The 22528-nt window shown below is 38.2% G+C and overlaps 1 protein-coding gene across 2 annotated transcripts in view; it reads right to left on the bottom strand.

The window, feature by feature from the left end:
• Positions 1-524: 524 nt before the first annotated feature.
• Positions 525-22528, bottom strand: part of YWHAE (tyrosine 3-monooxygenase/tryptophan 5-monooxygenase activation protein epsilon) — a 24782-nt gene continuing 2778 nt past the window's right edge. Inside the window, exons 2-7 of one of the 2 annotated variants that reach the window (XM_085309267.1) lie at positions 12869-13068; positions 7175-7281; positions 6489-6695; positions 5587-5723; positions 3009-3055; positions 525-1426 (exon numbers count right to left, since the gene is read on the bottom strand). In XM_085309267.1, the coding sequence (XP_085165393.1) occupies positions 3048-3055; positions 5587-5723; positions 6489-6695; positions 7175-7281; positions 12869-13068 (659 nt within the window). In that variant the 3' untranslated portion in view covers positions 525-1426; positions 3009-3047. The remainder of the gene's footprint in view (positions 1427-3008; positions 3056-5586; positions 5724-6488; positions 6696-7174; positions 7282-12868; positions 13069-22528) is intronic. The other variant, XM_085309266.1, reaches the window with a different exon arrangement.

The raw sequence follows: 22528 nt of genomic DNA, 5'->3' as shown, positions 1-22528 counted from the left end.
GGCTTCTGGAGAGCAGGACAGACCATCTGGGCTGATTTGCTTATCGCATACATTAAGCCAGCGTCTGACAGCACAGTTCAGCACTGCTAAGTTCACTTGAAGAGGCTACACTATTACAAAAGGCAAATTATTCCTAGAAAGAGATTTATAGGAAAAACAGCTAAGTGGARCAGACATTAAGATGTTTCTCTTCTCTCCATCCAAGTAACTGGACTGGATGAGAATGCACTTGTCCTGTAGGGGCAAGTGGGAGGAAGGCATCAAGCAGATCACAGCTTTTTGATCACACGGAGAGGTGAAAGACTGAACAAACTGTGTGGAAGAACTTGCTCCTCCTCTTGATAGGAAATAAGCTGTCTTCCTGGAAGCTGATTTCAYGTCTGTTCTATTCATACATAAGACTTGAATCCTACTTTATCTCATGTTTGAAGAACAATGCTGCTATTCTTTCTCTCTCCAAAGCAACAGAGSATTAATTATTTCAAGCAGGAATAATTACAATATAAAAGAAAGTCATAGTAATATTTGGCATTTTTAATTTAGGTTTGTTTTATTTAAGTTTAATGTTAATTCCATGCTGTGTTTCAGTAAGAACAATACAGATTCTGTATCTGTGGCTCCAGTCAGATATCCAGTAGTACAAATTAGCTTCAAGTTACACATACTGAACAAAAGAGGTTGAGCGAGCGAAGGGAGATGGGGAAGGGGGAGGGAAAAAGAAAAATATTGAACACGCATGCAGGCTTATCAATGCCACCTTCAATGCTAACCTGCTTTGAGGAAAAGTAAAGAGTAGGCAAGAATGAGCAGCCACGGATTGTTGAACTGTTACCAGCACCATGTTTTTCAGCAACATTTCAGCAGTTTGGAAACTTTACAGTAAAACCACTACAATGTGTCCCAATGCAACCTGTAACTTCAAACTAAACACCCAATTAAGTTTAAACACTGGTATAAAATTCAGTTTAAACAGTTATAAAAAAAGAAAAATGCCACCACATACACACTACCGTGCGGTAACTGATCTCCCCTACAAGTCTACCGGGCTTCAGATGTAACATTCACTTTTAATGGTAATATCGCCACATCTGGCAAAAGACAATACAGTAATGCTGAAAGAGCCTTTACAAAGTCCTGTTAGTGTCTTAACCTAAAAGCTGGCACCAGTAAAATCCACAGAAATTCACTCTTGCCTTTAAGAACTTTTAAACTGTGTAAAAAAAATAAAAATAAAGAAACCCAACAGGGCAGGAACCTAAATTCTGAGACCCAATGTAAAAGTCAGATTTGGTGGTTCTCAGAGTGACACTGAGGGTTTTTGTGGGGAAGGGGAAGGGTGGTCAGAGATGGGTTCTCTTGTTGGCCTTTGTGTCTCACTGGTTTTCATCTTCCACATCCTGCAGCGCTTCTTTATTCTGTTCTTCACCTATGAGAGTTTTTAAAAGGAAGGAAGAAAWTAATTTTAAAATGAGATCAGCAGAATAGCCTAACAAGCACCTGAAGATTAACAGTTTCATGCAATTGTACACACATACACACTTGCATGAACAGCACACACGCACACACTCATGACATAACCAGTTCTGAATTGAAGCCTTTCCACAGAAATTTAGCCTTGTAATCAACCTGTTGTGTTTCATACAAAACAATTATAGCACAGGCTACTAGAACATGTACTCTGTCGTAAGGACAAACGAACCAACACTGCTGAAAAGTGAAACTGTGCATGTGATCAAATCAAAGATGAACAGCCAAGACAAAGTTATCAGAAYGGCTGTGTATCAACATCCTTAAATCAGAACATACCTTTCCAATAACCTAATTTCTACTACACAGAGACAGCTAAGAACATCTGTGTACTAACTATAGCACTAAGACCAATACAGATTTTCAGAATTAAACATTTTTTCCTGCCCAAGTCCTCTTAGTCTCAAGAACAGTAAAATGCTACAATCAATTTTAGAAAATGACTCTGATGGTGTGTATTATTTAAGTTACCAAAACAGGTATGAATAAGCTTCCATACTTCACAAATTCAACATGACAAGAAATCCTAGAGTTGAGGCTACTAAAGGAGAGTATTTTGTGGAAGTTTATTTCTCAAAAGATGGCCAGCCAATCAGTTTTGAGTTATTCCACCAGGCTGCAACATGCAGTGAAAAAGTTTATTCATTAAGACTCTTGTAAAAAATACTCAGTTTTACTTCAGTTACTCCTAGACAGACACATGCAATACCTTCTGTACTTGCCTCTGCCAGCTTTCTACCAAAACAGGAAATTTGAACATACCTCAGCTAGTGCCATGACACATGCAAGATTGAGTTAATCGATAAGAGAAGCTGAAGAATATTTTCTTCACAATTATCCTTAACCATGTGAGACAATATTGCCTTAAGGGCAATAAACAAAAGAAACTATCCATTCAAACAAATTAGTTTGCAATAAAATCCAATCAAATGAGACCAATGGCTTTCAGCATATAATCAGAATGCCTGCTCAGAGCATGTCCAGATTCAGCATTATCACCAGATACAATGCAAGGCAGATTTTGGAAGAGGTGGCCTAGGAACACAAAACATCTGACATTCAACAGCAGCAAAATTAAGGTTTAAAATTACATAAATTATTTAAGAGAAGAAAGCAGAGGCCCTAACCCAGGAAGATGATTAAAATAAGATCTGAGCATGCTCTAGCCAACACACTTAAGCAAATACTCCTATAACAGGCCATAGTGAAAGTACTTTTCATGCCCAAATATTCTTAATATCCATCCAGGTATGCAGCTCAATTATTAAATGTTTAAGTTACTTTCAATCTCATTTATCCTTATTTCGACCTGGGTAGAAGTGACAGGTCACAAACTGGTAGGTAGAATATTGCTTAGCCCTGGAATGGAGTCAAAGACGCAAGCAGTTTATCAGCAGCAAGATAGTGATAGAGGCAAGCATGATTAGTGATCAGAAGAAAACTGATGTTGAAAAGTTCATTGAGCCATGACAAGGACTTACAAAGTAGAGTATTTAGGAAATGAACAGTTGGACTTTCCTTTAGGAATCTATACAGCAGGAAAGAAGGGGAAAACAGGAATCATATGAAGACGACATTACAAGCGTGAAAATTAACTCAACAGCTCCTCTATGATATGGTTAAAAGATACAATAAATGAGATGGAGAAATGTGGCAGCTCAGTAACACCTGATTTAGGAAAGTCACTCCCTAAAACCTACACAAGTGAAATTGACAGACAAAAGCTTTATGCTAAAGAATGAGCTGGTTTTGAACCTCTTCTTAAGACACTAGTAATTGTGACCATGTTTCTGAATATCACAACTAACATTAACTTTCAGAGATCTTCRGAGACTCTACCTCATTTTAGAAATATTGTGGAGTTCTGAAAGTAGAAGTTTTAGCTATACTAAGTCAACATATTAGCAAGTTATGAATAAAAGGAAGGAAACAGAACTTTATGCTTGTGTGTAAACATTAACATAAACACCACATTCTTTGTGGACAAACCCTGCAACATAAATTTAAATAGTTCTGTAGTTTGTTTTTTTTAAGCTTTAACAGTTATTTTCATGGCAAGCGTCCTAAACAGCAAGTAGACTAATCTGAACTATTTCAGGCAGAATAAAAGTGTTCACTTACTATGCTACAAAACCAGTAATGAAAAAACAAATTTGAATGTAGGTAATAAAGAGATAAATATAGAGCTTCTGTAAAGATCTGAACTTGAACTTCTACAGAATATACAAGACATGTTAGCTTACATTCAAATAAGGACAGCTTTTGGAAGATGTTCTAATGCACTGGTATCTGACAATAGCAAGCCAGCCTTGTTACTTCACTGACATGGATAACCYTATGTTCTCACAGTGTAGATTTGGGTCCATTAAAAAAAAAAAAAAAAAAAGTAGTCATGCATTTCAACTGTAGGAATTAGACAAAGATTTTTTTTCCAGTGCTCAACTGCAGCAAGGAATGCATCTAACAATACCTGCAGTATTTAGAACAGTGTCTGCACTGATCCAAATGCATAGGCTATATGAGTAAAAAGATAACTATATGAGCTTGTGTGCCTTTTGTAAAATTACATCTACAAAAGCAGCAGTCTCTTGCAAGAAACTTTGCATCTGGATGCAGGGTAGATTAGAAGCCAGGGCCCAGAACACAGTTTCTTCCAATTCAYGGGAGTGACAAAAATCCACAGAAACAGGGATAAAACGTGAACTGCAACACTCAATACTGATTATCTACTCCAAGAGCTAGAAGGCAGGCAAGTAAAAATATTACAAATTCATTGATCCTCACTAACCACATAACAGAGTCAGTATGAAAAAAGAAAGATTCTACAATTGCTTTCAAATGGGAGACTACATCAATAAAGTACTGCAGAGCAATGTTACATAAATGTTCAAGTAATAGCTTGTATTACAAAAACATCCAGAGACACTCATTTCTTTAGAAATGATTTAAATGAAATCAAGCTGAATGTTGTTTCAAGCCTTTGTGAATATGTATGAACCTAAGTATACTCTAAACAGGATTGAAGCGTTTTCTACAAGTTATAAAACAAAGCCAGCCAGTCTCTCCAGAGTTTTACTTCTGCAGAAGTACCAGCTGAACCTTTCCAGAGAAAGAGTAATTCACTTATATTAGTAGCCAGTAAAACATATCAAGGCATAAATGCAGAAAACTAAATGGCAAAGAAAATTTACACTCAACAGTGTCCCTGAAAGGGTAAGAAGAAAAGTAAAGTTCATCTAGAATGCCAAAAAATACGCCTTTTAAGTAACTATCATATGTCAGTAAACAGAAGCAATCAATGTCCCATCCACAGATACAGTGCCAGAAGACACATTCAGCATTTGCTCAGGCAATACTCTGCTTCAAGAGTCACTCATTGGAAGTATAAAAATAAAACACCACACAATCACAAAACATACTTCTAATGCCCTAAATAGCAATTTAGATTCCCACAAGCAGTAACAGTAACAAAGTATTTCACAAGATTCTTTCCCTTTTCCTCTTCTCTTCACATTCAATGCTTCCTAGGAGGACTAAAAGTTACGTAAAGTGCTATAAAGTGAAGTAATTAACATGACAGCAGAAAATCATCTGCCATTGAAATGCCAACGGAAACATTAAGYGTGACCTCAAAAAAGGAAGCTGCAAGCACTTCCTCCTGCACTGGAAGTTCACATCGGGTTGGAATGACAACCATAATGCAGGTATCACAAACCTCACAGAAGACAATGAATTAAATGAAGAGTCACTCCTTTTAAATAGTCACCAATGAAATCATACATTCTTCCTTAAAAAGGGGGGAGGGGGGGATTTTCAGTAATTCCACATCTTCTCCCTTTAAGTTAAGGGTTGAAGAGGCCTCTCAAAAGAAACTGGTGTCACTGCTACCAACTTACCCAGTGTTAAGAAAGGACAGAAATTCTGGAAGATCAATTGTTAAAGAAAAACAGACAGTAGTAAAACACCAGGCCAGTCTACATTTTCTTTCCTTCCCCCCCCCCTTTTYTTTTTTTTTTTTTGGGGGGGGGGGGGGGAAGCAGGGTACAGTAGTTTACTTACCATCACCCTGCATGTCTGAAGTCCATAGTGTCAGATTATCACGTAACAACTGCATGATAAGTGTAGAGTCCTTATAGCTTTCTTCACTCAGTGTATCCAGTTCTGCAATAGCATCATCAAAAGCTGCTTTTGCCAACCTACAAGCATAGAGTAAGTGAGATCCAGAAGTACACTGTTAAACAGAAGCATACAAATTAAACCCATATTACAGAACACCCATCTTCTAGTTTAGCTTTTTTTTTTTTTTTTTTTAAGCGTGCTAGATGATCATCTAAATCTCTCCAATTTTCAAAATTGGCCACTTTAAGTGCTTATGAAAAACAGTACAAGTGCACTTGAGAACTTTGTCTATCAAACAGTCAATCACTTGCACCACAAGATGTAGAAGTTAAGAGCCTGAAAAAGTATGCATGTCACCAGCAAACAGGAATAAAGCATTGTTTGCTTCTACCCTTATTTTTATGCTCATGTGAGCAAGGTTTATCCCTACAGAGAGATGAGCTATTKTGATCTATACATGCTCACAGGTCACAGAACTGCATGGCAACATGACCCCTGCTACCTTGTATCTTAGCCTACAGCAACCTCACCCTCTTTGCAGAGTAAGTACAGTTAGCACGGCAGGCTGTTAAGCTGCCATTAGTTGATCAATCCAAGACTACTGCTATTCTGCTTCTCACATATGATCTACTTCTGGATAAACACATGTGTTCAGACTCAAAGGAATGCAAGCTCAAAAGCTTTCTGACCAGTTAATCTCAGAGTAAAGACATTAACTAGTAGCAGGAAAAAAAAAAAAGCTCAGTGTTTTTGTTAGGGAAAAGCAACTACCCAAGTAAYAATCATTTTTGGATTGTATGGTTTTTACATAAAATTCCTCCATCTTCCCAGTCACTACCTACCTGCAGGCACGATCAGGAGAATTAAGAATTTCATAGTAGAATACAGAGAAGTTGAGAGCAAGTCCTAAGCGGATAGGATGTGTTGGTGGGAGTTCTGTCATTGCAATATCACTAGCAGCTTTGTAAGCCACCAAGCTATTCTCTGCAGCCTCCTTCCTGTCATTTCCTGTAGCAAATTCAGCCAAATACCTATGGTAATCTCCCTTCCTGAAAAAAAGGAACAGAACAAGCAGTAAGAAGTCAGTAGCCCTTATTTCCACACCACCACTTAAATTGCTTAGTCCTGAAATTAATGTATATACATTCACTTACTTAAAGGACATTATAGCTGAATAACTATCAAGAAAATAGTGCCCTGGTATTTAAGTGAATTTTAAAAGTTACCAGGTAGGAAAAAAGTTTGGTTTCAGTTATTTTACTGTATTAGTATAGGATGGCAGGGTATTAGTTTCCCCATTACCCTTACTCCAAACTGGTTTCTCAAGCCCCTCTATTTGAGCCCACACTGTCAAACAGGATGCTAAATCCACCAACTGCATTCAAAAAAGACACTACAGAGAAATTAATGAATTACTCTTTCAAAAATAAATTAGGATTGAGTGGGCAGAAAAGAGAGATATACATATTGCTACCTTATCTAGTCCAGATGCAAACAAGATGTCCTCATCTCATAAAAAGACACTTACATTTTATAATAGAAAACCTTGGACTCGCCAGTGTTTGCTGCTGGAATGAGGTGTTTGTCCAGTACATCCAGAATGTCACAACAAATTAATTTCAGTTCAGTCTCAACCTTAAAAAAAAAAAAGGTATTAGCACATAAGATTAAAATCTTATTTCATAAATATTCAATGTCGAACAGGAGAAATCCTAACAATCCAGGGAGGGGAAAGACAAAGAAAACAACACAAGTTCAGCTGCTCCCCAGATACATTAAGCAAAATGATACTGCATAATTAGCTGCTACACACAAAAAAGGCAAGGACTCATGTATGATGAAATGCAAATCTGAATAAAGGAAAAATATAAATTCCCTAGAAGACATCTTACTAGAAGGTTACGTTAGGTCTGTCTCAGAATGCAGCTGTTCCTGCATGACTTGCAGTTACTGCAGGACTTTCACAACTCTTAATTCTTCAGATTTTTGATCCCAGAAAATGGCCCTAGAAGTGGTAACGGTGGAGGGGACACTTTGAAGGTTAATTAATGTAGAGTCAGCTGGAGTTCACTCCATCCCAGTATTAAATGGTATCTTCAGAACAAAGTTTCCACTGATTACTCAGGGAGCAAAGCTATAATAGAGAAGCTCCCAAGAGAAAAAAAAAATATGGGAAATTAAATTAAAGACATACCACACAACCCAAATAGTCAGATACAACAGGAAAACTCACTCAAGAAACTACAAAATTCAGAAACATGGAAAAAACAGTAGCAGCTCACAAGAGAGAAAAGGTAGAAGTTGTTAACACTAACAGTAAGGTCAGTGGCCAAAGAAAACCAAAATATAAGCTTTCTTTAAAAACAGCTATTRGATTTTAACAGCCAAAGTTGAAAACTTAATCATATTACCTTCATTTTTTCCCTAATGTAAAGGAGTAAAAAGAGAAGTCTATGAGGTCAGATGCTAAGTAAACTAAAGTTTCAGGCCTGAAAGTAATTGTGCATATCCAAAAAGTTTAAAACTGTCTTCCAAACAAACATCAACAAAAACAGACTTGTTGCAGTTAATGGAAGAACATTCTCTACGGAGCATCCCAAGTCACCCACAATAAGAGGGATTGGTTAAGTGCAGACAGCAATCTGTTGCTGCTCTCTCGTGATTTGACAGTGATTTTCACAACTACAGCTGCAGACTATTCTGGTTCAAGCTACTTTTATGTACTACAAAATAGTCTTTTCAAGAAAAGGCAATGTCAGTTACAAGAAATCGTACAGGTAACTGCATGTCTCTGATCACAAGATCAGCCCTGATCAGTCCATTATTCCCTCCCTTCCCTCCCCTCATTTCCCCCCCCCCTGCCCTTAGAGCATTTTTCCTGCCATGTAATATCTTTATCACTATATAGCTCCCAAGCTAGCATGGTTTGTAAACACTACATCTAGCAATCTAAACTTACGGATTCAGAATTTATATTAAACTTGCAGGTACATACATACATCTATTTGTACAAAGTATCTTAGAGATTTGYGGTAGTCCTTTTAGATACTTAATCTACAGCAAAATTCATACACAAAGCATGTCAGAATGCCCTAATATTCAGAGGAAGGTTTAGATTCTACACTTAAGTTACTTAACAAATGCTTAAGGAAATTGCTGAAATATATTTATTTCAGAAAAGTCTACTTCATAAATTCTTGGGCTACAAAAGCTATGAAACCTTTGCCAGCAGCCAGTTCCTGCAAACTTCTTTCCTCTTGATCCTCTTTTTCAATGACTTCTTTTGCAGAGAGATCTTCAGCAAAACTGCAAAGAATTAAATCAGTTTCTAATCTTCTTTTGTTAACCATACATGTACAAACTTCCATTTGATCTCAGACAGTCCTTTTTTCAGCTTTGCTTAAAGGATCAACCACACAGACAAGTTATCACAGATCATTGGCTGCCCAAAGCAATTTATACATCCTGACCTAACTTAATTTGAGAAGATTTAACACAGATTGAATTAAAAAACTAAGAGCTCTCAAACAGAAAGAACCTATTCTAGACAGTGACTCACTAAGCTCCTACAAAGCAGCAAACCAGCACAAGAGCCAGACTAAGCTTGTTCAGAGCATTTGGAATACATAGTTTTAGGCCTTATTGGCACTTCCATTCTGCATACCACACAGCGAACTACAGGCTCCGACTGGCAAGGAGAGACAGGTCTCTCCAAAATCCATGTTGTCTTCCACAATCCAGCCTGCCTCTCTTATTTTAGTCGTAGCCCTGGCTTAAGCAGATTCCAGACTATGTTCTTAGCTCTGCAGGTACAGAAGCTTTGTAAAACCACCCGGTGACCTAAATAATGAAGCTTATTAAAAGTAACCAAGAGAGAACAAAAATTAACATGTATTTGGTCTTTGACTTGTTTGCATGTAACCCTCAAAACAGTTGCACCTCAGGTGAGGTGCAACATTACACTAGAAAAAAAAAAGTTGTTAAAACCTGTACACTGTCTCCTAATAAGAAAAAAATAGAAACGCACATGTCAATTCATAACCTGACATTTCTATGGAGAGCGGAAGGAGAAGAGAGCCCTGCAGCTGCACCAGAATATACCACTCAGGTTATAAGTCAGAGCACTAGAAAGAAATGTTCTCAGTCTATGCCACAAATACAAGCCAGGAAAAAGATGATCAATATTTGTCCTGTGCAATTAAAGAATGGATTTGGTCTTACTGCAAGGAAGCGAACTGCATTACGTGCTGAAACATGCACCATCTCATTCTCTCAAGGATAAGCAAAGAAAGCCTCACCGCACGTTCTCATTCAGAGATGCAGTCAGATAAGAGCAGCTAACGTGCATCCAACTGGCCACAGGACTCAGAAAAGTAAAGTAGCCTGTCTGCAAAGGAAACAAGCAAGCAGCATTTCCCCCCACAGCTATGTATTTATTTCGCTACATTTAAGCATCCTGGAAAATGTTACAGCCTGGTGTCTTCCATCACTGCACAGTATTGCTCTATGTAGGGCCAGGCTGGTTCTGTGTAYGGGACATACACTGCCATCATCACTCCTCAAGTTCTGCCTCAAGTCATATTGGCTAGTAGTTCAAACATTTCTAAATATTTTAAATAAAAGGCATGTATGAAATCATAATATGAATACTGATGTGGACCAAAAGCTTAAGTATTTATTTTCAAAAAAGCTACATCTTCCACTTCAACTCAAGCAGCAATTTATAGCTGTTCAAGCCCACACTGCTTTGGGAGGTACGAGAGGTTTTTTTTCCTAAAGATTCCTCTCCCATTCCTTCCAAACTTCAAATTTGGCCTGTAAGATCTCAGACAGAGATGCATTTTTCTTCAGTGCTTCTCAAAACTAGAAAGACTCTCCAGACAGCACTGAACTTTACTCTGAGAAATGCCATACCAAGAAATATTTGTATGGAAGGTAAGCAAAATAACCAGGACTCTGCTGAGGCTGCACCAAAACTTCCATGTGAAACAGAAGAACCTGGCATGACACGAGCATAGCTCCCCTGCATGTCTTGCTTTAGCATTTACAGTAAGCGAGAAGCATCATCCAAACCTTTGCACAAGTTCTTCACGTCCTTACCTCTCCAAACCTGTCTTGACAGGTCTCTCCTTAGAGTAGATGCTAACTCACAGCAAGGCTCCTCRCGGTAGCTGCTGACAGGAAATAGCTTCAGCTATAGCTGATAAATATGGAACTCCTGGGAAACTCAGCCTTAAGTAGCCTTTCTCCAGTACGGAAACACATTACAGTTCTCCACAGCATTCCTCCACCTAAAGCTTACATGCACTCCGAAGTAATTGTGATAGCTATTTCCTTTGAGGATGAAGATACAGCTAGCATGGCACAGCAATCCATATGACCTATACATAGTCTTTGAAATAGTATATGTAGATGTTGCACATCAGCCTGTTCTGCACTGTATTTTCTTCTTTGCTCAGAGACACACAGAATAAAGCCTCATTTTTCCAGTCTTTTTAAAAAAAAAAAAAAAAAAAAAAAAAAACTTTCTGGTATTGTAAGACCTCTGTCAGAAGATACTAACTATCCACAAAATGTTAAGCAAAAAAACTAGCGTTAAGCAAGAACTGGAAGCATGCTGCATAAGACAAAAATTAAGCAGTATTAGATACTTATCATTTATGTACTCTGTTAACAAAGTTTAGACACCCATCAAGAAACAGTAGGGAGCTCTGCCAGTTGCGTAAGTATGCCAGCATACTGGAAATTCGTAACTAACAATCCCATGGAGCAACAGAAACACTGAGTCAAAAAGAGACAAGTCCAGTGCCACTCCTCAGAACCAAGATTTCCAAGCCAATATCATTGCCTTTGGTGGTGTATCATCAGTAGCAGGTGGTCTGTTTCTCTGAAAGTGGAAATCTGAACCATATGGAGGCACTTATCCCCAGATGACAGATTAAATCCTGCTACACACTTCTGCAGTGAAACTTTAAGAGCACAGGAGTATGCCTCCTCCACATTAAAAGGGGAGGAACAACTACTCACTTCTAAGAGGTGAGGACTTCTTTAGCCCTTACTGATAAAAGCCAAAGCTTTTTCCACCCGTTTTAGGTGAATTACAGAGACCGATCAGGCTTACCATAAAGTTATTTGAAAGAATTTCACCCCCCCCAAAGCCAGAGAAGATAGCAAGACCTTAGAGGTTACAACACATGCAAGTTTCACAGTTGGGATGACCATGACATCTTAACTTTCCCCTCAAGAAYATGGAGTGCTTTACCTTAAATGGTTGTCCTGAGTGCTATCAGTTTAAGTGATCAGACTAGAGACAAAAATCTATGTTTTAAGAACTAGATACATGCTGTCATAGAAGCCATACTACCTCAACATTTATTTCAGCATATGTGCAACTGCTTGAGCTAATACTTTTGCCAATTATACTACTCTAGAGTCCTAACTAGGTAACAACTATTCTCCATTATCACTCAACAGCAGAAGTTACTACAAAGTAAGCACTCTGCAAAATTTTTGATCCGGGAGACAAAATAACGAAACAGGATCAACGTGCATGAAATCCAACTATCACAATAATGAAAGAATATGGGAAAAGATGCAAGGAAAGCAGATGATTTGATTACAGTGCCCATCTTTATGCCAATAAAAAGATCTCTCTCCTTTTGGTATTTCAAAATGTAAAGTGTTTTTTGAATTCAATAGTGGAGAATCCAGWAATAGTGACAAGTGTCTAAATTGGTATTGGTAAAGCAACCTTCTCTAGAAATAAGGAACAGCTCATTAGCCAAACACTTTCTCTGACATGGTTACTTTTCTGAACAAAGTTGCTCAGTGTAAGTCAAATCAGAGGGGGAAAAAAAAAAAAAAAAAAAAGAGTAAGGCTTCCTGAACACACACAGCCTGACACTTGAGCAAGTAGGGAAAGGCAACAGTTCCAGAACAGTTCAAATGCTGAGCAGATATGCAGACACAGAGACAAGCTCTCTCCTTCTTACAGGTTGCTACCACTTTGAGCATTTACAGAAGGACATTCACTCTCCCCCATCACCAAATACATTTTTCTCCAGACAGGGAAGAAATCTCTTTCAAGATTATCACTCTATTAAAGACCAYTATGCTGCAAACAATCTATACTACCATGGCAGATTGTGGTAAGCATAACAAAACTGGGATCCAGCCCTTTTTAACCGTATGTCATTATGCTCTAACATCAATTAAACCTTACCATTTGCCGATATTCCCGAATCATTTTTAATTTATCTTCTCCACCTTTGTTTTCTTCTTTCTGTTCGATGCTGCTTATTATTCTCCAGGAAGCTCTTCTGGCTCCAATCACGTTTTTATATGCAACAGAAAGCAGGTTTCTTTCTTCCACTGTCAACTCCACATCCATTCCAGCTACTTTCTTCATTGATTCGACCATTTCTAGGAAGGAAAACAGTCAATTATTCGCACAGCCAAAGTATCTTTTGAACCATTCAATAGAAGCTGCACACGATTATTAATTTCTCAGAATAGGCTGCTTCTTCCTTTCATACAGTTATCCCTTACTCAGTGTTCCAAATAAATCAATGAGCATTGATTTATTTTACTACTACACAAAAGTAGTACCTGATGTTCTTTCAAAGAAAATGAAAACCTTCTTCAAAAATTCTTTAAAGACAGTTTATTAAAAGACAGGAAAAAAAGGGTTGTGCAATAAATGCTCACTTTCCAGAGTGAATAATGGTTAACAGTACCATCCTACAGGAAGGCATGTTCTTCAAGCTGCTCCAGAAAAGGCAGTGATTAGGAAGAAAAGCATAGCAATATACACTGGCATTCAGCATAGTAAAGACAAACTGAAGAATTACAGAACACACCACTGAGTTGTCAGCTGGAATACAATGCATTATGATAGCTAATTGAAAAAAAAATAGATTTGAATGGATGTAGGTAACTACTAGTACTTTGATCAGGGAAGCAAGTCAAAGTTCCAAGAGGAAACCACCAAAAGAAATGAACTGCTTGAAGAAGCAACAGAAAAGTCATACTGAGGGTAACCAGAGTAATCACGACCACCCCTGCCAAGCAGCTGTTTGCAGTGAAAAAATAAGACACAAATTAAACGTATATTTATAGTTCAAACCATTTGAAAAAAAGAGACCTCTAAACCTGAAAAAAAATGAAAAACAAGAAAGATTACTAAATATAGCATTCCAATACTCAAGTGGAAGCAAAAGCCTTAACTACTTAAGGAAGGTTATAATCCCTTCATTAAGTAATCACATTATGGTTGCCTGTTACATATCAGGAAAATAAAAGCCAAAATGATAACATATATCCTAAGCAAGAGGCTAGTATGAGACATACGGGAACTGCGGCTTTTCTCCAGCCTCACAGTATTTTGGTTCCTTCACCACCGGCCTTCCAACTCCTACAGAAGATGACAATCCCACTGTCAGTCTCCTTCATTAATAGCCTTTACTTCCTAAGCCCCAACTACCCTATCTACTCCTCAGTCCAAGTGTCTCTCAGCCATCTGGCAGGCGGAGGGACTCTAGAAAACTCTATTTAGTTTCTGTCAAGAGCATGGTAGCACAATCTGGCCATGTCTCCTAATGTGATCCTTTACTCTCCTGTGGTTTATTTCCTTTATTCTCCTATTAAAGTTCAGCTTGTCCACTTGTCACCCCTTCCCCACTATTTTATCTCCTTGCATTATATTCTACTGCATCATGGCAGCACAAGCAATAGAAAAATGAAGCTTAATAGTCTATTTTATCCTAGGGTGCCAAAACTTACAACCACAGCAGGCACGAGCTGTCTCAGCAATGGGAACTGTAGGCTCAATCTTTTTCCCTGAAAGGAAGAATGTTATCAGTCTCCAGCATGTCTCCACATGTATAAGCCAAAATTTTAGAACGGCTTGATTCCCTATCAGAAAGGGGGGAATGATATAACATGCGACTTAAATAATGACTCCTATGTGTTATTTCCTACAGGATAATCCTATCATCTATTCAAAGAAATTATTTCCAAGCTGTAGTTTTAAAAAATTGTGCAAGTTTAGTCATCCTGTATTCTGAAGTTTCTTAAACAGCAGACCTAAATCTGAGATGCACTGCTTTGCAGTGTTCAGTCCTGTGAACAAAAGTGACAAACAGGAATTGAAATTTACAGTCTATGCAACTAAGGTATCTTTACCAAGAGTCAGCAAGAAACATATGGCTTGCCTTTAAGCTTAGTATTTAACTGCCATCAGGTAAGAGTACTGAAACTGTACTGTAACTTCAGTTTAAGAAATTAGTCTGTACTTGGAAATGCACAGCCATCCCTCTGATCTAGTTGGACTGGATCAAGAACTTATCTTCTAGGGAAATACAGACTGGTTAGAGTACAAGAAAAAGGAGAGTAGTAACATCAACCTGTTCATCTATGATACTCACTCCTAAGCATCCATCATCAGTCCTAAGATCTTTGGTCCGACCCAGTATGACCACTATGCTTTAAATAAGCAGGTATGATTTTAGTTATATGGCAAGCCTAATTACCAAGACCACATTAGCTCTGTCCCATCAGACTTCTTTTCTGAAGTTGTGAAAAAAGAGGAACACAAGTAACACAAGAAAATTGTCAATTCCAGAGAAATGTAATCAGGTAAGACACTGTGTACTTCAATACACTAGTAACCTTCTGCCCTCCTGGCAATGTTTGACAGTCATCCAGCAAAACACTACACAAGATCTGGGCTTTCTTAAAAAGAGAATTCACGTTCTTTTGTGTTTTACCATTTGGGATAAACTACAGAGCTTTTCAGTCACACAAAGTGATGTACTAAAACACTTCTATACAAAATCTGCCTCTTGATGAAGTAAAAGACTGTTCCTATTCAGCTGGTTATGAAACAACCAATGTGATGCATATACATCACACTGTGGTACATAACAACCTATTCCAGAATCCTGGAGATATGAAACATGTAACCGTTTCCAAGATTTGCTCACCTGTATCACAGAACTGCAACATCTGGGGGCAGCAGAAGGAAGTGCAGCATCTACCAACTGTACCCTAGATCTTTCCATTTCTTCCCTGGAAGTAGGCTCACTTAACACGAAGATTTAAAAAAGCTACACAAAAACAGGTCTGCTGTTCCCTGTAAACAAGTATCTGACCCTCAGAGCACACTCAAGCACAACACTGCAACTTCAATCAGTTGCCTAACTTCAAAGGGATTTTATCCATGGTTAGCCTAAACACCTACAAGCCCCTGAAAGAGAGATCCAGTATCTTTGCGTACTGGGGGACAAATCCAATTTAAGACTACTGATAGCTTTTACAAAGGCATGCCTACGACCYAGATTTACCAAGAGACAGAGCCTCTGTCGCATATGTATTAGGCTTGTTGCCTCTCACAGATCTTCTGCAAAGGTCATCAGCTACCATATTCTAGAACCACTACCACAGAAACAACTCCCCCCCCACCTCAAAAAAAGAGGGTCAACTGCTGAGAACTAGTACCAGGAAAAAATAGGTCTTGTCACCCCTACTCTCTTATCCCATGAGCCAACAGAAAGCCAAATATGCTCTATGCCAAGTAGAAGCCACCAAATTTAAGATGTTGGCAAAAAAAAGGGGGGGGGGAGAAGGAAAAAAAGAATTTATCTGCACTAGGGTGCAAACCACTCAAGTCTCACCAACTCTTTCTACTAGGCACATCATTTCTCTAAAACAGACTGATGAAAGGGACTGAAAGGTCTCTCTTCAAAAAGAGTTAATCTTGTTACTACTTAGATACATAAAGATGTATTAGAATGTGCGTATCCCCCGTTCCGATCTTGAACAAATGTCTTGCCTGAAGAAGGAAGATTTATCAGTCTATCCATGAACCCATCAAATAAAGAGGTTTCTCGTTTAGTAGAGAGCCCAATTCTACTGAAGATACAAGAAAATCTGCACTGGTATTTCAATGGGACTTCAGGGCATAATTATCATATAGCTTGGTATTCTACAGCAAAGCCATAATCTTGCCCTGAAAGTTTAAGCCGGATGAATAGTATTAAAAACTCAGGCAATGCAACAGGAAGAGAATGAAATACTCTTATCTTCCTCAATTAAAAAAAAAAGTTATATACATGCCTGCAAACAAAGCAAGTATTTAACAGAGTGCAGGTTTACCTCTCTGGAAGGTTCCACAAGACAAAAAGCTTGGAGACCATTCAYGACAAAACCAAGTCTGACATTATCTTTCAGTAAGAAGGATTACTGCAGTAATGACAACTCTTGCATAAACAATCCATAGACACTTACACTGCATTAYAGAAAAGCCACGTTACACAGATTTAAAAAGACAGACTATAATTAAATGGTTACATTTCAGCCTTTCAGTTGATTATGGCTATYACCATATTATGGCACAGTCAGATCGTACCATCATCAGAACAGGAAATCCCCAAAGTTTAAATTATGGAAGGACTGGAGAATGTTCTGGAGAACTACACACTTGCTCTAGATTTATATTCTTCTCTAGATATTTCCTGTTGGCTGTTTTAAAGACATAACACATTAAATGGATGTTTGGTCTGACCAGGTACTATAATCTACATATTCTTATGGAGGAGAAGAGAAGCATTTAACAGACCAAAACTGCCATACCTTATGACAACACTCTTGATCCACAAAGGGCACAGGCATTAGTTCCTGCATTCTACTACTCTGATTAAGATGCCCATCTCCTCTCATTACAGATCAACATTGCTGACTGAGCTCCAGTCAGTGTGGAGCAAGAGCAGGATGCACAGCTTGTAAAGCACAAAGCACTTGGATAGTGGGTGCCATTACACTGAGTGCTACCTACAAAGGATTTTTAGCACACAAGCTGGTATTATTTAATACGAAAGACAGACTATGCCTTTAAGTCCTAGAGTCACCAAGTTTGATATCCCTGTAAACTGCAATGTAACTAGGTAATCCCTGAAGTGTACTGAGCAGTTTTTTATTTTTAAAGGAGTGAAATACATAGGTATAGGAGTCCGCCAATTGATGAAGCTTTCACAAGAACAAAGGGGCACCAATTTTTCAAGAAAAAAAGCAGTCCCTTGAATGTATGGTTGGGGAATAAGACAACATTGAAGATAAAAGTATCATTTAAATTGTAATGGACTTGCACCAAAGTCATAAAAATTAGTTTACTTTAAGCTAACAAGTGATAGGAAGTTTACAAGGTTGAGAAGGACACAGCTGATAAGCATCTAAGAGCCAACTCACAGAATCTGTGCAAAGAGTAGGGCACAGTTGATCACTAAACTGGTAAGGTCACAGCATAATACCTCTTTACCACATAAATACAAGGAGCTCGAGGAGTGATACATTTGCTGCTCCCCAAACTCCAGAAATCCAAACAACTCGGAGGAACTGCAATGTCCTTCTATAAGCAAATAGGGAAACTGTCAACAGAGAATCTGGTGAAAAAAATGACAGGTCTTCACAATAGAGGATAAAAAAAAGTAAGAAACAGTAGACAATACCATAGGAGCAGCACTGCATATCAAATAACATTAGTATCAAATCTGTTTTGTCAAAGTTTATGCTACTCATTATGACTGAAGTTGCAGAGTCAGATTTTTCTATTACAACTTTAATACTACACTTGGCCAAAAGAATGGCCAATTACACTAAGAGACACCATTAGGGCATAACAGTATTGGAAATTCTGGTTACAGTAACATAGTGATTAAATCTCATGGTAGGCATGATGCTACAGTGTCGGGGGGAGGGGGTGACTGACTCAAAGAATACTTTCATGAAGCATCTAGTTACACAGCCTACTCCTAATCTTACTTAGGGCTACATCAGACCTGCTTCAACCTCACCACTTGAGTAACTCTAGCCACAGCACGCTTTGGTTGAACATAACTGCAGGAAAAGTAACAGCTAGAATATCTACTACTAGTGTGCTTAACGTCTGAAAGAGGAACTAAGCAAGAAAACTTATTACAGAACAAAAAAAAAGGAGCTAGAAGAGTACAGGTGGAATGGGGATGAATTGATGGTACCATACCATATGGCTACAGCCATATACCCAGAAGGTAGCATGATTAAATACTATTAAATTAGTTATAGCAGAAGCACACCCTTTTTTGGAAAGCTAAAGTTGTGTTTGAAGTTTAATCCTTTCTATTAACTTTATATAAGGGGAATACAGCAGGCTAAGATCTTCCTCCTTCTAAGMTGGTGATCAGTACCTGATTGTGGTCATCTCTGGAGCAAAGAGCTGCAAAAGAGTATGCAGTACAATCTAGGTATACAAAGGACAGAGAAGAAAAAACAAGTTTTCYGCATTCGTGTTCACCATGGGCGAAGACCTTGCACTGTAACCACTATTCACAGAGGATGCAGAAGTGGTTCTGGTCACGGATTTAACAAAAAAAGATCAGTAACAAGATACAAAAACTCAAAATATCTGATCCTAAACTCTCGTGCATACTCTCTCACTTAAGGCTTTAGTACAGGAGGTGACCACAAAGCAACTAACATTTTCAGTTTTTAAGAAGAGTTCCAAAGGGAACTGAAGACTCATGAACCTAACACTTACAATTGGTCAAGTTAACAAGAACTATTTTAAAGAACAGAATGACTGAGTATATGCACAGATACAATACTGTGGAACATGGCTTTCTATAAAGACAAAAAATGTCTCACAAGTCTATTGTGATGCTTCAAGTGAGTCAAGCATATGGACAACGAAGACATGATCGATATAATCTACCTGGATTTCCCAAAGGCATTTGGGAAGGTCCCTCACCAAAGGTTCTTTAAGGAACTCAACTGCCATAGGATAGGAAGGAAATCCTCACAAGGATAAACACTTGGCTGAAAGACAGGAAACAGAGTATGAATATAGGCTCAGCTTTCAGAATGAAGGGCAATCACTAGTGGAATTCCACAGGCATCTGTGCTGGGAAGCATGCTAGCATTCGTTAAGTGATCCAGAAAAAAAAAAATCAAATAAGTAGTAACTCAGCAGTAACAGCAAACTGCTAAAAGCAGTAATGACAAGGACCAAAAGAGTTGAAGAACCTCAAAAAAAAAAGTGAGGAAAATCTGCTTCTCTGTACTTCTTCATAAAGTGATGGGTATGGACCTTACGATTTACTGACCATAGACTGTTCTCCCCAGATCTGCAGGTTTCCATCTGGTCARTGAGCACCATCCTATTTACTACAGCGATTAGCACCAAATTCAAGACAAGAGAAAGATCTCTTCTTTCCATCCATTAGAAATTTTTGTTCTAAATGCATTGCTATTACACTGCCAACATTAGGTTTTTCTCTTCTCTTGGATTGGGGGTGGTGATGGGGAGCCATGGCACAAGTAAAATTAGTGCCTTGTGCCTTTCCCTTCTGTCCCTATGGACTGTCTCATGCTACCTCCATGTTTCTTTTTCCTCTTCAATTGGCTAATTCAGGGCATGTGCCTAGAAAACAACTAAAATAGAAAAAAACGTACTCTGAAACAAAAAGTTTTGTTTATAATTTAGAGAACTGGACTCATTTTAAGGACTGAACTAAAACTCAAGCAAGCATTAGACACAAAGGGAAGAGGGGCCATCCTTCTTACAACAGCAGTGAGCTGTCATATCAGGTCACTCCACCTTGCAGCACTGCACCTTTACCTTTTAAAAACTACAGTGAACATTTATTCATGCGTATTATACAGCTTTTGTGTTTTTTCCTCAGCTCTTCATATGCTTTCAGTACCACAAGTAAACTATTTCAGACATTTGAAACTTGGGTGTAACTACTAAGGTACTAGATATTAATAATCCCCTGTCTTGATCCCTCCATGGTGTTTGCTTACCATAACATATAAGTTATTCAAAAGAGCATGGAAGAACCAGACAACTGGACTTCCAGAAGTTAAGGCAACCAAAAACATAAACAGAAAAACTACTTAAAAGCATCCCTTTCTGCGTAGTAGCTAAGAAAATAATTTTGTGGAGAAGCAGCAGGTCATACTGTTGTTCCCTGAACAAGGCTTATAACTGCCAGCGCAGCCCTTACACTTCCAACATTTGATACAACTCTGCAACATACAGTCCTATAAAGTGTATTTGTACTTTTTGYATGTTCAGAGAAACAGACAGATTAAGGCCAAATTATCTACGCAACAGTGCTATTTTCTGCACAATCCTACAGAGCATCACAATTATTTCTTGCAACAAGATCGTGATTTCTAGGCCATTTCTACCATCTCTTCAAGGTGTGAAGATGTCTTAAGTAAAAGGAGATTTCTCCAGTATTTTTAACAATTTCACCTTGAAAATAGATACAGGCAAAGCTAAGGACCAAATCTCACCATACATTTCTATGCTTTGAGTCCTGCTATTAAATGAGTTTCAAATACAAGTACTCAAATAACATACTGGACACCAACTCCATTTTTGGACTCCTTGCAGGGAATCTCTAACCTTACATGATTCAGTCCATCTCCTTTGCTTAGTCTGGAACTCAAGAAACTAGTTATAGAACAAGGTCCTTCCTCAGAATCAGGAGCTGATTTTTACGCTCCAAGAATATGAACAGCCATAACCCTATTCCTCAAACACAGTCCTGGCCATGCTATTTTCGTTAAATAAATGAGTTTTTTTCCCCTGTCTTTTCGTATGTACTTAGTTTAGAGACAAAGACAGCAGTCATACTCAGTATAACCAGAGCAGTAAGACCTCTGACTGACAGGTTTCACTATTAACCATTAATGCAGAAAAAGCCTCAAGACCATTTGTTGAAGGAGATAGGTCCTCTRCAAACTGAAACCAATATGCAGCTTAAATGCTCATTTGTGATGTAGAATCACTGCAGATCAGTGATTGAGCTGTAATTTCTAGATCTGTTATCTTCTAAACATACTCAACTCTTGGATTCATTTAACTGCTACACACTTCACTTCCTCTGTAGTAAAGACATTTTCCTGATAGGCACCTTTTAACTACATAGGAGGCAGCAGTTAACAACTGTCTGACAGGTCTCCTGACTTGGAGCTCCCAACAAAGCACATTTTCTTCCCAGCTAGGACTTGACCTTTTGTCTGATTTTGGGGCAGGAGGAAGCATCACCTCACCAAAATTATACCTTATGTAAAGTTTAAGTTATAGACTTTAAGACCTATCATACAAAAATTCTGTCCTGAGTATCCACTCACAGACTACCTCATGTCATAGCATGTTTCTCATCTGATCGGATGAGAGATGTTACCTAGCTTCCACAAGGGAAAATAAACGAAAAATCAAAACAAATAAAAAATCCCTTTTCCCTACACCCCAAAACAGTTTCAACATTCAACAGTACAAGAACGCATACACATACATACCTATGACAGACAAAAAGTCAAATAAGTTACTTTATTTCACATATCAACACAATTTTCTTATTCCAAATATTCTCAAAAATAACAGATTTTCAATACAGATTATCAAATTTACATTTACATATTAAGCTATTAGAAACACTCTTTGCAGGAACAGCAGGTAGGCCATATCCTGAGATCTGTCACAGAGCTTTCTGTATTATAAGCAAATTTCCTGGCATTTTGTGATTTGTCACAACAGGTCAAACATCTGCAAAGCTGGTCAGACATCCAAATCTCTTGATATCTATACTGATCATGCCTCAAGTGTTGTTTACACCATAGAAGTACTTAGAAACGCATGTCCTAAATCTGAGGAAATATGCTATGACAGTACAAATACAGGACTAGGTTTCTTCCAGTTCTCAGGCACATCTTTCAAGACTTCACAAATTTAAGTGCATTGAGGAAGCACCTTGAAAGGAACCACAGAGAGCTGGATGTCTACAATTAGTGCTGCTGTAAATGCAATGAAGCATTATATATTATATATAGATATATA

The sequence above is a fragment of the Rhea americana genome, unplaced genomic scaffold (genome assembly GCF_003343005.1).
Source record: "Rhea americana isolate MKP2758 unplaced genomic scaffold, rheAme1 scaffold_295, whole genome shotgun sequence".
Taxonomy (NCBI): Eukaryota; Metazoa; Chordata; class Aves; order Rheiformes; family Rheidae; genus Rhea; species Rhea americana.
This window is presented reverse-complemented; position numbering and strand designations above follow the sequence as displayed.